Below are 21,943 nucleotides of genomic sequence, written 5' to 3'. Positions count from 1 at the left end.
GCCACAAGCAGACTGTTGGATTTTAACAAATGAAAATGCAAAAGAGAACGAATATCGACTTCTTGCTCTCTGTTTTATTGATTATGCAGACTTAATAGAAAACATTGAAAAGTAAAGCTTTAAAGGCAAGTAACAGCAACGTTATCCTGCTGTTACGTAACAGAATTCAAAGGATAATAATTAAACAAAAGGATTATATCAATCCTAACAGAAATTGACTAATTCAAATAGCTAGTGTTTTATTAAAACTAAAAACTCATAACAGCTTCCACATCAGCAGATTCCATATCAGCTGTTTCTTCATCAGCAACTTCTTCATCAGCAGCTTCTTCATCAACAGCTTCTGAGACATGAATTCAACACTCCTCTTTGGCTCTGAAGCTGCAGACTCCAAGTCTCTGCCTAAAGAATTCATACTTTGCTTGAGGAAGCGGCTTGGTCAGAATATCAGCATTTTGATTTTCTGTTTTGCAATAGATTAGCTGTATTTCACCTTCTCTTAGGAAATAGAGTTTCAGTTTGAAATGTTTCGTTTTGCCATGAAACACAAGATTTTTTGCAATTGCAATTGCAGCTTGATTGTCTACAAGTATTTGTGTGCTTTCCTTTTGCTCCATCTGCAGATCAGCCATTAACTTTCTAATCCAAATAGCCTGATTCACAGCAGCAGTAGCAGCAACATACTCTGCCTCAGCTGTGGATTGAGTAATGAATTCTTGCTTCTTTGAACTCCACGAAAAAATGGCAGAACCAAAACTAAAACAATAACCTGAAGTGCTTCTCATATCATCAACACAGTTGGCCCAATCACTGTCAGAATAACCATGGAGTATGGAGTTTTTGACTTGACAGAACTTCAATCCATAGTCAATTGTTCCCTTAATATATCTGACAATTCTTTTTGCTGCCTGAAAATGAATTTCACTTGCACAATGCATATACCTTGAAAGTATACTTGTAGCATTCATAATGTCGGGTCTTGTTGCAGTAAGATACATTAAGCATCCTATTAAGGTTCTGTAGAGTGTTTCATCAATCTTTGCAGCTCCATCTTCTTTGCAAAATTTCTCCTTTTGATTCATTGGTGTTGCTGTTGATCTGCACTCTTCCATGTTGAACTTCTTTAAAATCTCTTTGGCATATTTTTGCTGACATATGAAGATTTCATTCTGCTTTTGTTGAACTTCCATGCCGAGAAAGAATGTCATCTTTCCCAAGTCAGTCATTTCAAAGACTTTCTTCATTTCTCTTTTGAACACATCAATCTACTCCATGTTACTTCCTGTCACAAGTAAATCATCCACATAAAGAGAAACCACAAGCAATTCATCATTGATTTTTCTGAGATAGAGTGTAAATTCACTTAGACTTTTTGTAAAGCCTAAGTCTAACAAATGAGCATCAATCCTGCTGTACCAAGCCCTTGGTGCTTGCTTTAAACCATAGAGAGCCTTTTTCAGCAAATATACTTTCTCCTCTTCTCCTTGAACAACAAAACCTTCAGGCTGCTCCACGAATATTTCCTCCTCCAAATATCCATTTAAAAAAGCAGATTTGACATCCATTTGATGTATAGTCCAGCCATTTTGAGCAGCAAGAGCAAGCAGCATTCTTATAGTATAAAGCCTAGCAACCGGAGCAAAGGTTTCAGAAAAATCCACCCCAAACATTTGAGCATATCCCTTGACAACAAGTCTTGCTTTGTGTTTATTTATAGAACCGTCAGCATTGAACTTGGTTCTATAAACCCATTTGACTCCTATGGCCTTTTTATGTGCAGGTCTGTTCACAAGTAACCAAGTCTGATTCTTCTCAATCATCATAAGCTCCTCCTTCATTGCAGCCATCCAATGTTGATCTGCAACAGCTTCTTCATATCCTGCAGGTTCAATTAATGCCACATTGCAACTCTGATAGATATCAGAAAGCAATCTGATTTTTGTAACAGATTCATCATCAACATCAGCATTCTCCTCTTGAAATTCAAGCTTATTTTTCTCCCAATTCCAGCTTTCTGACTCAAAGAATTAGATGTTTCTGCTAACAATCACTTTGTTGTCTTGTGGAAGATAAATCCTGTAGGCTTTGGATACTAAGTTGTAGCCTACAAAGATTCCAGGTTCTGCCTTTTTATCAAGTTTGTCTCTTTTGACCTGTGGAATGTAAAAGAAACAAAGACAACCGAAAGTTTTTAAATTTTGCAACTTTGGTTTATAGCCATACCATGCCTCAAATGGAGTTTTCTATTGCAGAGCTTTTGTTGGCAATCTGTTCAAAAGAAACACTGCTGTATTTGCAGCTTCAGCCCATAAATTCTTTGGCAATCCTTTGTCATGTAATAAACATCTTGTCATCTCCATGAGTGTTCTGTTTTTTCTCTCAACAACCCCATTTTGCTGAGGGGTATAAGGTGCTGTTAGCTGATGTTCAATGCCTTTCTTTTCACAGAACTTGTTGAATTTTTCTGAGGTATATTCTGTTCCATTATCTGATCTGACCACCTGCATTTTGTGTGTGCTTTGTTTTTCCACCCAAGCTTTGAACTTCCAGAAGATATCAGCAACTTCAGATTTATACTTCATGAAATAAATCCAGCACATTCTTGTATGATCATCAATGAAAGTAATGTAATACTTACTGCCGTTTAATGATGATATTTTCAGAAGTCCTCCCACATCAGTGTGCACTAGTTGTAGTTTCTGTGTAGCTCTCCAGCTTTTATTGTGTGGAAATGGGAGTCTTGTCTGCTTCCCATACTAACAGGCTGCACACAATGGAAGATCTTCTTCTAAATCAGGTAGGCCTTTCACAAGATTGTTGTTTTTCATAAAGAGTATAGCTGTATGATGAAAATGCCCCAATCTTCTATGCCAAAGCATTGTACTGCTATTTTCTTCATGTACTGTTGCTTGTTCTTCTTCTGTAAAATTCAAGGCAAAGCTTTTACTTTGCATCTGAATTTTAAATACTTCCTTGTTTTGTGCATCAGTAATCAAGCAAAACTTGTCTTCAAACAACACCTTATATCCTTTCTCAAGCAGCTGACCAACACTCAAAAGATTTTGATTAATTTCAGGAACATATAAGACATCAGAAATTAATTTTAAACCTGTGTTGCCTTTGATTGCCACCGTTCCTTTACCCTTTACTGCAAGACATGCCCCATTTCCAATTCTCACTTTGGAAATAACTGTTCTGTCGAGCCTTTTGAAAAGCTCTTTATCATAGGTCATGTGGCTGGTACAACCACTGTCTATAAGCCAGCTCTCTGTTGAGTTATTGGCAACAAAACATGATGCTACAAACAATTGTTCTTCTTCAGGTTGTTCAACAACAGTTTTGACTTCTCCTTACTGCTGCTGTTGTTGTTGAGATTTGCATACCTTTCCAATGTGTCCTAGCTGTCCACATTTGTGACATTTTATATCCGGCCTCCACCAACATCTGCTCTGTGGATGGTTGGATTTTTTGCAGTAAGAACACAATGTAAATGTTGTGTTGCTGCTGCTGTAATTTCTGTTTCTTTGTTGCATGTTATTCTGTGATTTTGCAAAAAAAGCACCTTCCACAGAACCTGCTTGCCTCATGAGTCTTTTTTGTTCTTGAGCCTGCAGTGCATTCAGTAGCTCTGCCAAAGTGATGCTTGATACATCCTTTGAGTTTTCTATTGATGATATTGTAGCTTCAAATTTTTCAGGGACTGTAACAAGAATTTTCTGAACAATTCTAGAATCAGTAAATTCAGTACCAAGAAGTCTTACTTTGTTTACAATGTCAAGAAGTCTGTCAGAGTAATCCTTGATGGTTTCTGATTCATTCATTCTTTGCATCTCAAATTCTCTGATTAGATTTAAAACTTGCATGCCCTTCACTCGTTCATTCCCTTCATATTCCTTTTTTAGAAAGCTCCATATCTCATTTGCTGTCTTCAGAGTCATGATTCTGGTGAAGATTGAAGACGAGACAGCTGCAAATAGGCTAGCTTTTGCCTTTGATTTCTTTTGCTTACTCTCCTTATGATTTTTCATTTGAGCTATAGTTGGATTGTCAAGCAAAGGAGGAACCTCATATGTGTTTTCAACGGCTTCCCACTGATCATTTGCATCAAGATAAGCTTCCATTCGAACAGCCCAAACTTGATAGTTTGTTCCATCAAATACTGGTGGTGCCATTAAATTTACGGAGGCTTCTCAATTCATTTTGTTTTGATTGGTTTTTTAGAAGAATGGTAAGTGTTTAGGGTAAGTGTTTAGGCTCTCTCTGTCTCACAGATCTCTCAAGAAAAAAATCGGCTCTGATACCAATTTGTTGGATTTTAACAAATGAAAATGCAAAAGAGAACGAATATCGACTTCTTGCTCTCTGTTTTATTGATTATGCAGACTTAATAGAAAACATTGAAAAGTAAAGCTTTAAAGGCAAGTAACAGCAACATTATCTCCTGCTGTTACGTAACAGAATTCAAAGGATAATAATTAAACAAAAAGATTATATCAATCCTAACAGAAATTGACTAATTCAAATAGCTAATGTTTTATTAAAACTAAAAACTCATAACAGCTTCCACATCAGCAGATTCCACATCAGCTGTTTCTTCATCAGCAGCTTCTGAGACATGAATTCAACACAGACAATGAAATTCGTGATTGTTGAAAATAGCGTTTCTCTGTTGTCTTATATTTGATGCTGAGTGTATGAACAGATACTGTAAATACGCAAGCAAGCTCTTCAAGGCATATCTGGCTCTGATCATTGGCGTATATATCTGTTGCTTTTGATGTATGAATGTTGTACTTTCATTGTCTAACCACAGTAGCGATGAAACAATATGCAATTGATAAATGTGCTGTGCATTGGTTGATTTATTGATTAAATGAGTAATAATAATTCTATTTAAAGTTGTGAAGTACAGTTAAACCGACATAGGTAGTTGTAGAGTGAATCCTACTCCGTTCAGGAAAGTAGATGAGAGAATTCTAAATGGATTTGAAACGTTAGCAAAAGGTTTAATCCTGGTAGGACTCCATGTTTGCTCCCGTGTTTATATATAACTGAACCTCACCAATTAATTATTACTGTCAAATCATTGTAGTCTAGTCACAGATCTTGTTTGTCCATTCTCTCCCAAGTCTCTCCATCGGTAGCAGCTCCTTGTTTCTTGACTTTCACCTTTTGGTTACTTTAGCTCTCAAAGTTCTTCTTCCACTGACTATATATCCTTTTGTTTGTCAATTTCACTATCACGACAATGGGGTTTAGTTATTTTTCATACAATCAAGATCATGATGATCAAGAGAAAGAGGAAGTACCGTCATTTTCTTCATCTGATTACAACCATGTTGATGAGAGGAGAGATAAATTGGGTATCGATTTTTTCAAACTAAATCCTCTTGTTCTTTCCCTATGTAAAGAAGAATGTTTCAAGACTTTGAACATGCATCACGACAACGACGACGACAATAATGATGATGACGATGATGATGATGATGATGAAGGAGAAGGAGAAGAAGAAGAAGAAGAAGAAGATAGTCACGAGATTGCATGCAAGTCATTGATCATGAACCGTGGTGGTGGCGGCGGCGGCGAGGACGAGGGACCAAGGAAGATAGACTGGGGATATCTGGAGGAGTTAATAGCTGAATTATTGGATGAGTTCGAATTAGCAATGGACAGGTCAGTAATGATGGACAATGGACAGTGTAGTTCTGTTATTAAGGTACAAGAAGATGATGATGATTTGGAGCACCATAGTGACATAAACGAGCTTGCTGATGATTTCAAGGTGGCTGTGCATGGATTGCATGAAGTCCAATGGGGTCACTCTGAAGAACAATATATATGTTATCAAAAAGATTTTATTTTTTATTTTTTTTACCCTCAGTTAGATCCGTCGTCCATACTCCCTGGTCATAGACTACTGCTGTGGGATTGCATTGAAAGGGAACAAAAGGCCCATTGTCTCAGCGGCCCATAAAACGGTCTAAATCCCAGCCCATAAGTTTCACCTGTTAAATTTTAGATTTTTTTTTATTTTTTTAAATGATATGAGATATATTTGTCATCCAAATCAAAACATAACAAAACAAAATTGACAGCCTTGACAAATACTGTTTTTCTTCGCTTAGCCTAATTTGGTTTCCTTTTTAACACCTGAAATTAACAAGATCGTAGAGCAGTACAGGAGGGCTGATCAATCAGAGGGATAGATAATTTTGAGCATATAAATTATGCTACTTTTCTTTCTTTCGGTCAATAAATCAGCAATGAATAAAGAAGTACAGTTCTCGGTTGCTCGATTTTCTACTCAATGCTATAATCTTCTTTTTGGTTCTACCGGTCAAGTATTCTTGAGCCATCTTTCACGCAACGAAATTAAACCTTTCCTAACTTGGGTCTCAGGCAAGAAATCCACTCATGAGAAATCTCTTTGCAATTTACAGGGCGCAACAGAGACATATCAATGTATGAATTATTATATAGTAGATATATTGATGAAGTTACAAGAGCGATCAGATTCGGATATATAGAGCAGGCAGATTTCCAAGGCCATAGATGCAATGAAAACGACCAATAAGAGCTTTACGCAGCTATTAAAGCCACCGAAACGTTGAAGAGGAAGGCATGCAGCACTGGCTTTTTCAAGGAAGAGGGGCGGTTGCTTGCAAAGAGGTTTATAAAGAGTTTGGACGGTTAAACCAAAGATGAAAACTTGATTGCAGATGTTTCTGTCACAACTGTTGACTTCAGCTATCGCAAGCACAACAGTGTAAAAGCACGGAAACAGACAAGAACTATCCTGGCAATTTCAGTGCCCCGTAAAACACTCAATTGATGCAAGTTCCTAATATGATTGCAATGGTTTTCAATGCATTCTTCGTCTTTATTCCAATCGTAATGTATTTGACCTTAGTGCAGGCTGCGTTGTGAGTATTCTAAGACCTGGGAATTCAATTACTTCCTTTAATTAGTAGAGATGGTGTCCCTGTCTGTTGTAGACTACAGATTGCAGTTGAATCGTATGTATTTTAAAAAATAATTTCTATCACTCTTCCAAACAGGCACGTAATCTGTTACTTCAACAACATCAGCATCTGTCTGTCTACGTTGTCAAGTGGTTATGCTACTCATTAATGATCCTCTCAGCAAATTGTTTCGGCAAACACATGATTAAACCATGAAAAGGCTGTTTCCAAAAAGAAAAAGAGGAAGAAAATCACCCTTGAAAAGCATGAAAGTACACCAAGTTAAGATGCTGTAATCTGTTGAATCTAAGTACTATACATTGCTTGGACATTTCCTAGCATTTTCTTTACCTTAGCTGACTCAGCCTTCTGTTTTTCTTCCTTCCTGATTTCACAGACACACGATAAAGGTAAGGATAGACAAAATCATGAGTGTTACGTACGTCTCTAGATGCTTAACATGCATGTACATATATATCCTTCAAATATGTGTATGTTTAATAAAAATCAATTATATATTTGTGGGATAATATGTAAATATGAAACAAAAGCGCGCAGCTACAAATATATAAAGAATATAATCGTAGAATATTCTCAAATAAAAAACAAGACAAGAAAAAAAGTTGTTGTCGAAGATACCTGTCAATAGCGCATTTCAACAACAAATTAATACATTTTCATTCAAAGCTTACAAACTAAATTAATTAATTATTGATAATTTCATTCAAGAGTTTTCTACTTGTATTTTTACTACGAATGAAATCCCTCTATCCATGTTAATTAATTATTGATAATTCAAAAATTTGTAAAATCAATAAATCTAATTCAATCAAGCAAAATTAATCCAAGATTAAGTAGAATCAATTCCCATAATTCATTGAATTTACAAAATAAATAAATAATCTTATCAATCAGTTTCATATTTATTTTTAATAATCTTAAATACCATATCGCACAGTTTGTTTTATGTGCATGTGATTGAGAAGGATAGAGGAGTAAAGGACAACGTTGGCGGAGAGCCTTACCCCAGAAAAGGATATTTGACTGCCCAACTTGATTAAGATTCGTTGAGATAAGCGTCAGCAATGACGTAATTTGCATACCATTAATAAACAATACGACAAAGACCAAGAACTTGGTTATAATATGTAAGTCCTCCTCAACATAGAGGAACTCCTGCAGATGGGAAAAAAAATGATCCAAGAAAGTTGAGAGAAAAATGGCGGAGAGTGCAGTGACCTTTCTACTTGACAAGCTTGCACCTCTTTTTGAAAATGAGCTGCAGTTATTAAGAGGTGGGCGGGAAGAAATTGTATATGTGAGAGGAGAGTTGGAGCGGATAAGAGCCTTCCTGCGCGTTGCAGATACATTAGAAGAGAGCGATGAGGAAGTCAAGGTGTGGGTTAAGCAAATAAGGGACGTTGCTCATGAAACTGAAGATATTCTGGATGAGTTCACAATTCTCCTGGCACATGATCATGCGAGTGGACTCTATGGTTTGATCCATAAGATGTCATGCTGCATCAAAAATATGAAGGCTCGTTATCGAATTGCTTCGCAAATAAAAGCCATGAACTCAAGAATCAGAAATATCTCGGATGGCCATCGCAGACTCCGTCAAAAGTTCTTCGTAGCTGAACATGGTTCGAGTTCCGCTAGCACAGGCTGGCAGGACCGAAGAGAAGATGCCCTTCTTCTAGACATGACTGATCTAGTGGGAATCGAGGAGCGCAAAAGCAAGCTTGTTGGTTGGCTTGTCGATGGTCGTTCAGGACGTGAAGTAGTTTCGCTTGCTGGGATGGGAGGGCTGGGAAAAACCACCTTGGCAAAGCAAGTCTATGATGATGCAGAAGTGAAGAAACATTTCAGTGTCCATGCCTGGATTACAGTGTCTCGATCTTACAAGATGGAAGAACTACTTAAAGACATTCTTCAACAACTCTTTGCTGCAGATAGGAAGCCAGTCCCCAAAAATTTAGAGAGCCAGAACAGCAGTCAGCTAAAATCAATAATCAAAGAGGTCCTGCAGAAAAGAAGGTACCTAATAGTCCTGGATGATGTATGGCACGTAAATGAGTGGGATGCTGTCAAGTATGCCTTGCCAACCAACAACTGCGGCAGCCGGGTCATGCTCACTACACGCAATGCTGATCTAGCCTTCACCTCTCGCATAGAATCAGAAGGCAAGGTCTATAACTTGGAGCCCTTGCTTCCAGAAGAGTCGTGGACTCTTTTCTGCAGGAAGACATTCCGGGGGAATTCATGTCCTCATCATTTGGAGGATATTTGTAAGAATATCTTGAGAAAATGCGAGGGGCTTCCACTTGCAATTGTGGCAATCAGTGGCGTTCTTGCTGCAAAGGACAAGCGAAGGATAGATGAATGGGAAATGGTTCGACGTAGTCTTGGTGCTGAAATTGAGGACAATAATAAGCTTCTCAATCTGAAAAAGGTGCTTTCTCTCAGTTTCAATGATCTTCCGTACTATCTAAAGTCTTGTTTCTTGTATGTGAGCATCTTTCCAGAGGATCATCTAATTGAACATACGAAACTTATTCGTCTATGGGTTGCGGAAGGATTTGTGGAAGCAAAATATGGAAAGGAGTTAGAAGATGTTGCAGAGGACTATTTCAATGAACTCCTAAACAGAAGCCTGTTGCAAGTGGCGGAGACAGCTAGTGACGGAAGGGTCAAAACATGTCGCCCCCATGACCTCCTGCGAGAGATTATCATTTCAAAGTCAAGAGACCAGAACTTTGCAGTTATAGCCAAGGATCAAAATGCAATGTGGCCAGACAAAATTCGGCGTCTATCGATACACTACACAGTGCGAAACGTACAACTGAATAGGTGCGTCTCTCAGTTGCGTTCTTTGTTCATGTTTGGGGTGGTAGAGAAGTCGCCCCTACGAACCTTGTTTCCTAATGGTTTTAGGCTGCTTCACGTGCTGGATTTGCAAGGTGCTCCAATAAAAATGTTTCCAGTTCAAGTTATCAACCTGTATTACCTTAGGTATCTAAGTTTGAAGGAAACTAAGGTAAGTATAGTCCCATCCTATATAGGGAAACTTCAACACCTAGAGACCTTGGATCTCAAACACACGTATGTCACTGAATTGCCCGATGAGATCTTGAAGCTACAACGACTTCGTCATCTCCTGGTTTATCGCTATAAATTTGAGTCTTACGCACACTTCCACTCGAAGAATGGTTTCAAGGCTCTTGAGAAAATAGGACAACTGCAATCCCTACAAAAACTATGTTTTGTTGAGGCAAACCACGGCAATGGTAATATAATGATTGAACTTGGGAAGCTAACTAAACTGAGAAGGTTAGGTGTTGTAAAGTTGAGAAGGGAAGATGGTAAGTCTTTATGTTCATCTATCGAGAATCTTAGAAACCTCCGCGCCTTGTCTCTACTTTCAGTAGAAGAGGATGAGATTCTTGATCTTGAGCACCTTTTCTCTCCTCCTCCGCTACTTCAGCGGTTGTACTTGACAGGACGCTTAGAGACACTGCCACACTGGATACCTAATCTAGAAAGCCTTGTCAGAGTTCATTTGAAATGGAGCCGCTTAAAGGGTGATCCCCTGGAATCTCTTCAGGTTCTTCCCAATCTTGTGCATCTTGAATTACTTCAAGTTTATGAAGGAGATACCTTGTGTTTCAAGGTGGGAGGGTTTAAGAAACTCAAGCTTTTAGGTATTGATAAATTTGACGAGCTAAGATGCGTGGAAGTGGAGGTGGGTGCGCTGCCTCGCGTGGAAAAGTTGAGCATTCAGCGCTGTAAATTGCTGGAGAAGGCACCATTAGGCATTGAGCATCTGACAAAGCTGAAAGTGCTAGAGTTTTTCGACATGCCTCGAGAACTAATCAAGACACTTCTTTCACATGAACAAGGGGGAGATTATTGGAGAGTCGCGCACATCCCAGAAGTATACTCAACCTACTGGAGAGATGGGGGATGGGAGGTCTATTCTCTGGAGAGTTTCAACGACTCTTCCCGGCCAAGTCCCGTCATAAGGAGCCAGGAGCTTCATACTCGCTGGAAATGATATTTCTGCTACAAGTTGATTTTTAGGACCTGTAGTTGAAGGATTTGTAAATATTCTTACTAGTTGTCTGTAGATAATTGTATAGCTTCAGCGTAGAACATCAAGAACTACCCAGTGGTTCAGGTAGTGATGTGTATATATAGTATTTGGGCAGGGTGTTATCATAAAGCCTGTGCCTTTGAAATATTCATAAAAGGAAGACGCTGATATACAGTCTCTGGTCTGTACATAATTTCTTCAATATCAAACTGATTATTTGAATATATATCCCCTGTTTGCCTGTTGCCTTCTCTGTCTAGTATGCATCACCAACCTCTCTGAAACTCGTTTCAAAGTATCCAATTCGTCGGAGAGAGCAATTTCTTTAATCCCATGATTGGCTCGCTTTGTAAACCTCTCGGCCCAAGAAGTCATCAAGTTCACTACGACATGGCTAGAACCAGGCGGTCTCCAGTCCACCGTCAAAGGAGATGGGAGTAACGCAGGCCAACATCATGCGACTTACCTTCAATTTGAAAAACTCGTAACTGGAGATCAAGAGGATTGGAATACGTCGACTCTCCGGTCAGTGATCAAGCGTTTCTGATCACTATGTTGATGCAACAAAGAAAAACTACCCGTAAACAAGCAAGATGACAGACATCAAGGTAAAACGAGGGGGGCAGAGACGAAGAAGAAGGAACAGTTTTTACCATGTCAAAAAATAAAACAACCACCTCTATAAACTTGCTTTGCTCACACAGAATCTGGAGATCACATGCATGTATAATTTCATGAAATCTTATACACCATCATAACCTAAGTATAATGTGTTTCAGTACATCCATGGTCGATAATGCCTTGGATAATATCAATAAAAAAAAAATACTTCATAGAAGTACATAATAATAATATGGCCAGTAATTAATAATTCATTTTGATTTGCAATATCCACTAATACGTAGCTAATTATTGATTTAACTAAAATACTTTTGAAATCTTATTAACCTATTGAGAAGTTTTAATACCTTTTTCATATAAAAATAATTATTAGTGCTTGTATTAACTTTTTATTTTTTGTAAAAAGCTAATTATTAGTAATTGTAATCAACTTATCTCTAATTAAGAAAGAGACTAAATTAAACAATAATATTATTTCTAATTAAGAAATAGGCTAATCCATTTTTCTAAGAAAACCTTAAATAATATAAAAGAAGCTTCTCAAATCACCTTTAATCTATATAGTACCTTCTTGAAACTTTATTTTTACTACAAAACTATAAAAATGCATAAAACTAGTCAATTGAGTCTAATAATTAAAATTTTAAAATAATAAAATTATTGAATTGGATACTTAGTTTCTTGATTTTATGTGGAATTTTCGGTCATTGTCTTGCATTATCTTTGACTCTTTAAAAAAAAATATTTAACCTTTTCCTTTGTACTAATAATATGAAAAAAAAAAAACACCTACTTTTTTCAAGAATTTTCAACTGTATTACTAAATATAAGTAATAAAAAAATAAAAATGATTTTAGATTATAATTTATTGTTAAAATCGCTACTAATATTAAAAACATTTCTTTAAACAAAAAATTCATAAAATTTGTATTCATGTCCATATATTTTTTTTATTTCCACTCACCACAAGTATAATTATAATCTAAAAATGATAAAATTACATAAAATTCAGCAAAGTATTAAGTTAAAATTATTTTGTGAAGGACCCTAAATATAGTCTTACTTTATTTTTTACTTCTTTATATATAAAGATTTATACTTATAGATGTAAAAGAAATTTGATAATTGGGTTAAATCTTGATTAATTTAATAATATAATAAAAATATGAGGTAACAACAACAAAAAAAACTAAAACACAATGTCGAACAATTAAATTAGAAAAAAAAATCAAAAAAGATTTCAATCCCTGTTAACTTTTCAAATTGCATAAATAAAAGAAAAGAAAAGAAAATATTATATAAGGTTCCACATATTAAAAATCTTATAAGAAAATCAATTATTAAAAAAAAAAACAAATTCAATCTATATAATTTTTTTAAAAAAAAACTCACAGATGAATCATACCAACCTCTTTAAAAATTAAACACGTCCACTATCATAAAAAAAAAAAAAACAATCGCAATCCAAAAAAAGGCTAAATAAGCGGGGAAAAATTATAGATATTAGGTATTAATTAAATTATATACCAAAAACTTATTTTTAAAAATTCATATAAAATAAGGCATCGATTAAAAAAAGCATCTTTTATTTAAAGGAAAGAATTAGGTTAGGCCTAGCACTGGGCCCATAAAGCTATGGCCTGCACACGCGAGACTTTTATTTTCTTAAGTTTAATAAAGCCGAGGACGCATCGTCCGCCCCAAACATTTTCCAAAAAAAAAAAGAGGCATCATCCACGAAGCCTAGAATCCGGCCACTAGTGTGGCCGGTATCCAAAAACTTATCTTCAACCTATTTTTTACTCAAATCACCTAGGAAATACCCCAAGAACCTTGTTAAACTAATCCATAGCCTCTAAAAATACAAAACCCTAATCCAAAACCCTCAATCAACCTAAAACCCAAAAATCTTCCCAAGTCTAGATCTTTTTTTAGGTAATTTCGAGGTAAAAAAACACTTAATCATAATCTCCTCTTCATATGGAACCACACAATACAAAGAATGACTATTTTAGTGGCCAAAATAGTAATCAACGACAACTTTATTTCTCCACGCTGGAATTCGACAACTCCCTCTCTCTCCTCCAATCAAAAAAGGATCGGTAACCTAATATCTTAAAAAGATGAGGGATGAAAATAAATTTCCACAACAAATACCCGTATTTTTTACTTTAATTCTCTGTCTTTGAATTCAACCCTCCCTCTTTAAAAATATGCAATTAGGGGTTAATTTGGGCTCAAATAGCTAATTCACACAAAATAAAAGTTTGAGAACCAAATTAAAAATTAAAAAAAAAAACACTACTTCAATGCATAATGTTTTTGTGAGAGAGTGAACGGTAAAGAAAAAAGCTGATCTCATAATAATAATAATAATAATAATAATGTTATTTTTCATGAAGATATTATTCCTTATGAAGTCTATTCCTTTAATCAGAGTTTTTAAACTCAGCTCGTAGTTGACTTGGCCCAAGATCCAGGTTCTGGGTTTTGACTGGGTCACCAGGATCAATTCTGATTTTTTTAAAAAATCAAAACAACATCATTTTAGTAAAAAAAAAAAAAAGTCAATGGGTTACAATCGGGTTTTTGACTAGGTCTTGCCGAGTCAGCTGGGTCGCCGGGTCACCCCGGGTTTTGACTTCCTCTATTTTTTCTTAAACCTGGCCCGGTTCCAGCTCCAGATCAACCCGTCAGGCCGGGCCGGGTTTCAAAACTATGCCTTTAATGCTCACTTTCAAACGTCCAACAAACACAACCATCTGAACTGGTGCCTCCATTAGCAGTACTAGAGTTCTTAGGCCAATATGTTTCATCTTCAGATCCGCTTTCTGCTTTGAGCCATGTTCAACCTAGCTACATACTCCTTCAACATCATCCTCAACGACCACATATTCCTCTCATATATTTGCGTGACTATACATGTCTGTCATCGAGTGACGTTTCCCGATCATTTGTCACCTTCATCATCTAGTTCATAAAAAGGTACGTACATGGTATTCTATTTGCAATTCTATCCCTTATCATCGTTACTCATTACAACATTGCTACTATCATTACAGCCAAATGATGATTTCTCAAAAGCCAAGAAAAAAGAAAAAAGGAGCTTATTTCCAAGAAACTGCCATTAAATTCGAGATTTGTACAGGAGCAGCCCGTTTCTCGGGCAATGACTGATGTTGTAATTTATTGAAAGAAGGGGGGTTGTAGAAAGACTTAATTGGGTGTTCCCCTGCTTAGTTGACCTTCATTTTCATTGATTATTTCAAAGTCTTCTTCTACGCCCCTTTGCTTGTAGTTTGGATGGAAGACAACAAAATGATGCATTAAGAGATAGATTTAGAGCCATTTAGATTTCAGGAACCACTCAATTTGCCAATCAAATTCATCACATACATGTCGACATACCATATATATAGTTCGTTGATACTCTTCGAACATCAGAGGGATAATGATTCCAGTTCGATTTCTTGAAGCACTCCATTCGGTGTCTATTAGCTATGGAAGCTGCACATAATCCCTTCACCAACTTGATGTCAACAGTGCTCTTCTTCACGGTGATATACATGAAGAAATTTATATATCTCCACCTCTTGGTCTTCAATGATATGTGAAGAATCTAGTGTATCGCTAGATTTTTTCAATCCAAAGTAGATTACTTATTCGCTCTGAAGTGATTTCTACATAGTCATTTACGGATAAAATATTTGGGTGATTCGAAGTATTTTCTGGATATTGAAGTCTCTTGGTCAAAGAAGGTATTTTAATCTCATGACAGAAATATACTTTGCAAATTCTATAGGATGATGGATTTTTTAGTGTTAAACTTGTTAGTTTTCCCCCAATAAAGTTCTTGAGATAAGGTTGAATTGTTTAAAGATCCATCCTAATATAGGCAACGAGGTGGACCCTTAATTTACTTAACTATTACCTGGCAGGATATCACTTATTCTATACATGTGTTAAGTAGATTCATGCACGCACCAAGTAAGCCACCCATGAAAGCTGTCTTGCATGTGTCGCATTATTTGAAAAGTAATTCAGGACAGGGTTTGTTTTTCTACTTCTCAAAACGATTGAGAGGATTCAGATTGGGCAGGTTGTCCAGCATATCGTGGATCGACCTCTAGTTATTGTATATATATATTTTTTTTGGATCTTATCTTATTTCATGGACAAATTAAGGGGCAAAAAACCATATCTTTATCCTTAGCAGAAGCCAAATATGGAGCCATGATAGGTACTTGTTGTGAATTATCTTGGCTTCAAAGATTTGTGAATATTGCGGTAATAAAGCAGCCTTACATATAGCAACCAATTGTGTTTTTCATGAAAGAGCGAGACATATAGAAGTGAATTGTCATTTTATCTGTGACAAAATACAAGCAAGTTGGGAGCTGTTGATATCCACTCTCCATCTTGAGGGGAGATGTTTAAAAACGATAAGAAAAATAACAAGATTAGCAGGATCATATTATGTTATGGAAGATCAACTTGAAAAGATCAATGATTGTCATGTATTGATCAAAAATGACAACGCGTTCTTAGATGTGATTGTAATAATCATGCCAGCTATTTCAGGAGTAAGGAACAGCATTAATTATTTGTTCACAAGTCAACCAGCAGTCTTTAATAACCCTCTAATAGAATACAATCTATTTATTTTTTCCTGGTTGATATTTCATAATCAGTTGAATCGGTAATGTCAGAAGTAATGAGCTTGTAGTTGATATTTCATATTCAGCAGAATTGGTGATGATGGGAGAAGAATCTTTTTTCTAGTTGTCATGCGGTGCTGAAGCTTGAATCTGGTAGCAGTGGCAATGACAGGCCATAGCAGTGCTAAAGCTTGAAATCGTCAATCTGCTGTTGTAGGTGATGGAAAGCTGTCTGAACTTCCCTGGATGATTTATTTAAACTCCAAAAGACAACACCTTGTAAATTAATTGTTCTGCTGAGAATGCAAGGTTCGGATTTGAAAGATTCCCGCTACTTGTTTGAGTCCCAATTTTCTTTAGTAATTTGGCCACCAGGTACAGAGACGAATTTATAGAATTTCTTTGTGATTTGTTGAAATAAAAAAAAAATCATAACAAGCATACACATAAAAGAAAGAAAGAAAGGTCCGAACATGGGCATCTTGCTACTTGCATCGTTGTGTTACAGGATTAGAGACAAGGTGTCACGGGGTAATTTTTCGCTCCGCGAATAGACCCGTACGGCAGCCTAGTCCCTCGCTAGACTTAGCCTTCCCTCGCCAATCCCACTCGTGTTTGCCTAGTAACTAAGCAAGCGGAATACACAAGCAAGAATAAGAATCAAAGTGCACAACAAGCTTTATAGGAACTCTTTCCCAACATTTATTGATCTCGTAAACAAAAGAAACTATACACAATTCCGTATGTGTGCTATGCACAAAGATTGCATGCTACACCAAGCTACCTCTAACTAGTGCTCTACATGTTCTTGCATGCCCCTACATGCTGAACATTCCCCATGCATGCTGCTGCATTCCCATACATGCCGCCCATTGCCCAAAAGCTACAACAAGTATTTATAGACAAGCATTTACAAGGCACACCCCTCATTCCTACTTTTAAGGAAGTAGTGGGACACTATCTCACCCATGTTCACCCATGAACATAGTGGCCCCATTATCTACAAGTAGTGGGAAGTTTTCCCCCCATGATCCCCCATGATCTTTAGTGGGTTGAGAGTAACCCTTGGTCAGCCCCCATGTTCAGCCCCCATGATCCCATGATCTTGGATATCCATAACTGCCACTACCCACGTTCTGCATGCCCACTTGGCAGCCTCAACTGCCGGCTCTTGCTGCGTCATCTGGTGAGTCATTCACATGCCTTGGATAGTCCTTCGTCCAAGTTTTACATCGTGCCAAGTCGAGCCCCTGACTTGCACAAGCTGCTGCGCGCTGCCGAATTCACATCTGCGTGCAGGCTGCCAATTCCTGCGCTGCCAAATTCGCATCTGCGTGCAGTCTGTCAATGTCTTCGCTGCCGAATTCCTCGACAGCCCCTGTTCTCGTCAGCCTATGCCCCTGACGAGTTTTCCTGTCTGGCTTGGACATTCCATCGTCAAGCCCATGTTCGTCAACAATCTGCGCTGCCGATTTTTCTTTGACGAACCTTCAGCCGCATAAATCTGCGCTGCCAATTTCTCCCACTGTTGGCATGGCTGCCAGCACCCTTAGGCCCTGTTTTGGACAGCCTGTCGAAGTGTGCACCTCGTGCATGTTTAACACTGTTACACAAGGTATCTGCAAGTGGTAAATGATGTCAACGAGAATAGCAGAATATTCTTGCTGATGGAGGTTGGGAGTAGCCTATGCTCTCAAGCAAACAAATCATTGGCCAGTAATCGAATACATCTTTAAAGCCATTATTTACCAGGAACTTCAACATTTTCTAGCAACAGGCATGGCTAGTTGACCAAGCACTGCTGGATCAAACTGTATAAATAATACAAGCTGCAGCATTGAGAATCACAAATCAACTCCTCTCCGAGCACCATTCTTGAATGCTTTACACTCAAGAGCAGCAATATCCTAACCTGAGATTTATCCTGAAACCATGAAAGCAAACCTTCTTACCACCACATTGTGTCTCTCTTCCCGCAGACAATGAACCCTGAAACACTCCCAATCGTCTCTTAACTTTGATAAGGAGGCATGGAAAATATTTTCTCATTCAACCAGAAAAAATAAATTCTCTTTATTTTGTATCCAAAGCAAATCTTAACTCAAATTTAGTTTTTTCATTTATACTTTAGAGTCCTTTGGCTCGTTGTTAAGCCGTTTTACTATCCCACCTGATTCCGCTTTTGAACCCGGGATCTTCTCCTTTATAAGAGACAGTTACCATTGAACTAAATCCGGTGGTTAAACAAAAATCAAATTACAACAGAAAGAAAAGAGCCGGCTGACAATGACAGAAGGTTTGGTGACCTTCTTACTTAGTAAGCTTGCAGATTTTATCCAAGAAGAGGAGCGACTATTGACAGGTGTTAAGGCAGAAGCTGAGTACATCAGGGATGAACTAGAGTTCATGGTGGTCTTTCTAAGAGCTGCAGATGCGATGGAAGAGAAAGATGATGGACTTAAAGTGTTAGTGCAGAAAGTGAGAGATGTTGCGTATGACATGGAAGATACTCTTGATCATTTCAGGCTGCGTCTCACACATGATCATGGGGATAAGTTCTGTTCTTCTGTTCAAACAATTTCCAACTCCATCATCACTTTAAAAGCTCGGCGTCAAATTGCTTCAAAAATCCAAGCACTCAAAAGCCGAGTTATAAATATCTCAGAGGCACATCGGAGATATTTAATCAGGAACAACATAATGGAGCCAAGCTCGAGCTCCACCCACACACCAAGGGTGGCCAGGCCAGGGAATATAGTTGAAGAAGCAAATATAGTTGGCATTGAAAAGCCCAAAAAGCTTCTTATTGGGTGGCTTGTCAGAGGCAGATCCGAACGTGAAGTGATATCAGTGGTTGGAATGGGTGGTTTGGGTAAAACCACATTGGTGAGAAAAGTATATCATGATGCAGATGTAAAGAAACACTTTCAATTCAGGGTTTGGATCACTCTCTCTCCATCTTTCAAGGAAGAGGACCTTCTAAAAGATATAATTCAACAGCTCTTCCGTGTGCTCCAGAAAAATGTTCCTCAAGGAATGGACAACGATAGGCTAAAGACGGCAATCAATAGATTCCTTCAGAAAAAAAGGTATCTCATTGTGTTAGATGATGTGTGGCATGCTGATGCCTGGGATGCTTTTGAACCTGTGTTCCCAAACAACAGTCGTGGTAGCCATATATTGCTGACAACGCGAAAAACTGAAGTAGCCCTTACTGCCTGCATAGAATTCCCAGATAAAGTGTACAATTTGGATCCATTATCTCCAGAAGAGTCTTGGACTTTGTTTTGCAAGATGGTATTTCAAAACAGCCACTGCCCAGAACATTTGAAGAACGTTTCAGAAAGAATTCTGGGAAGATGTGAAGGACTGCCGCTTGCTATTGAGGCTATGAGTGGTGTTCTTGCGACGAGGGACAGGAGTAAAATAGACGAATGGGAAAAGGTGTGCCTTAGTCTTGGTGCTGGATTCGAAGACAACAACAGAATGAGGAATGCGTTGAAGATACTATCACTCAGTTACTATGATTTACCTTATTATCTCAAATCCTGTTTGTTGTACTTCAGCATGTTCCCTGAGGGCATACCGATTCAGCGTATGAGACTTATTCGATTGTGGATAGCAGAAGGGTTTGTGAAAGGAAGGGAGGGAATGACATCAGAGGAGGTTGCAGAAGATTTTTTGAATGAGCTCATAAAAAGAAGTTTGGTCCAAGTGGTAGAAGCAACCAGTTATGGACAAGTTAAAACATGCCGCATCCACGACCTTCTCCGTGAGATACTGATTACAAAGGCAAAAGAGCAAGATTTCGTTGCGATAGCCAAGGAACAGAACATGATTTGGTCTGAAAAGGTCCGCCGTGTATCGATACATAACGACATGCCAAGCATGCGACAAATACATGTTGCATCTCGCCTCCGTTCATTGTTGGTGTTCTGGGGAAAAGATTATTTTCCCGGGCCTCCTAAATTTATTTCGCCTTCTCGTTCAAGGCTGCTTACCGTGTTAGATATGGAAGGCACGCCTTTGAAGGAATTTCCAAATGAAGTGGTCAGCCTCATCTTTTTAAAGTATCTAAGTTTGAGGAATACCAAGGTGAATTCCGTTCCAAGCTCAATTAGCAAGCTTCAGAACCTGGAAAGTTTGGATTTAAAGCATGCCCAGGTCACTGAGTTGCCTGTTGACATTCTGAAGCTCCAAAAGCTTCGCCACCTGCTAGTGTATCGCTATGAAACTCATGAGTCTGATGATCAAATTCGCAACAAACACGGTTTCAAGGCACCAGCTCAGATAGGAAATCTACTTTCAGTACAAAAGCTTTGCTTCCTAGAAGCAGACCAAGGCCAGAAACTTATGTCAGAACTGGGAAGATTGATTCATTTGAGAAGGTTAGGCATTCTAAAGTTCCGGAAGGAAGATGGGAAGGATTTATGCTCCTCCATTGATAAGCTGACGAACCTTCGTGCATTGTCTGTTACTTCAATAACAGAGAGCGAGGTCATTGATCTGGAGTACTTATCTTCTCCTCCTCAATTTCTTCAGCGACTATACTTGACAGGACGTTTAGAGAGGTTACCAGACTGGATACTCTCACTTGATAGTTTGGTCAAGTTGGTTTTAAAATGGAGTCGCTTACGTGAAGATCCGCTGCTATTTCTTCAGAATTTGCCCAATCTGGTGCACCTTGAATTAATACAAGTTTATAGTGGCGAAGCATTGCATTTCAGTAATGAAGGATTCGAAAAGCTTAAGGTTTTGGGTCTAAACAAATTAGAACGGCTCAAATCTATAACCGTGCAGAAGGGAGCATTGCCTTCTCTCCAGAAGCTAGTTGTCCAGGGTTGTAAACTACTGCAGAAGGTGCCCTCTGGAATCAAACACCTCGCTAAGCTCAAAACACTTGATTTTTTTGACATGCCGTATGATTTTGTCAAGAGGCTACGGCCTGATGGAACTGCACAGAGAGCGGGAAGGACTTTTCTCCAAAAGTCAGTTGTCCAATTCATTAAAATAGTGCAGATTCTTCCATTTGATGCGCCCAACGATTTCATCAGGAGGCTCCATCCGGATGGAGATGGTGAAGATTATCATGAGGTTCGAAATGTGCCTGAGATTTACTGCACCTATCAGAAAAATGGCAATTGGGAAATCTACTACAATTATGCAAGACCAGACATTCTTTTGAAAAGGCAACCTGATTGGAAGCCATGATTTGCATCTGTAATTTTGTGATAGATGCTAGAGGTTGAATAATTTCCTTAAAACTATGATGTTTTGAAGTTGGTTGTAAATTAATGAAAGCATTTTTTTTTTAATGAATGTGATCAAACTTTCCTTACAAAAACTATGATGTTTATGAAGATACCACAAAAGAGAAGATAGCTCACAACCAACCAAACAAAGCAAAATCATAATCCAAAATAAAAAGAGTTCCAAGGGCAGGAAATTCTGCGTTTGCAGCTTCGAAGAGATAAACACCATTCGAAACTTGCAGAACTCTGAAATCAGCATAGTGACAAATTTGCATTTTAACACAGACACAAAAAAAAAAAAAAAAAAATTCTCCTAAATGGAAGCAACAATCCAGATTTTCAATCCTATGATGAAAA

At 37.9% G+C, this 21,943-nt stretch overlaps 3 protein-coding genes across 5 annotated transcripts in view; all 3 read left to right on the top strand.

The window, feature by feature from the left end:
• Positions 1 to 21,943, top strand: part of LOC112325930 (disease resistance protein RPM1-like) — a 71,375-nt gene that overhangs the window by 12,972 nt on the left and 36,460 nt on the right. The window lies entirely within an intron of this gene.
• Positions 8,126 to 11,297, top strand: LOC18094100 (disease resistance protein RPM1). Its single transcript, XM_024586609.2, has one exon. It carries the CDS (start codon positions 8,182 to 8,184, stop codon positions 11,014 to 11,016), a length of 2,835 nt encoding a protein of 944 aa, XP_024442377.2. The 5' UTR covers positions 8,126 to 8,181; the 3' UTR covers positions 11,017 to 11,297.
• On the top strand, positions 18,186 to 21,649 carry LOC18094267 (disease resistance protein RPM1). The gene is given in 3 exon segments (XM_052455594.1): positions 18,186 to 19,184; positions 19,186 to 19,220; positions 19,271 to 21,649. Coding segments are annotated over 3 exon segments (2,874 nt in total). The 5' UTR covers positions 18,186 to 18,620; the 3' UTR covers positions 21,546 to 21,649.

Source organism: Populus trichocarpa, chromosome 1 (assembly GCF_000002775.5).
Source record: "Populus trichocarpa isolate Nisqually-1 chromosome 1, P.trichocarpa_v4.1, whole genome shotgun sequence".
Lineage (NCBI taxonomy): Eukaryota > Viridiplantae > Streptophyta > Magnoliopsida > Malpighiales > Salicaceae > Populus > Populus trichocarpa.
This window is presented reverse-complemented; position numbering and strand designations above follow the sequence as displayed.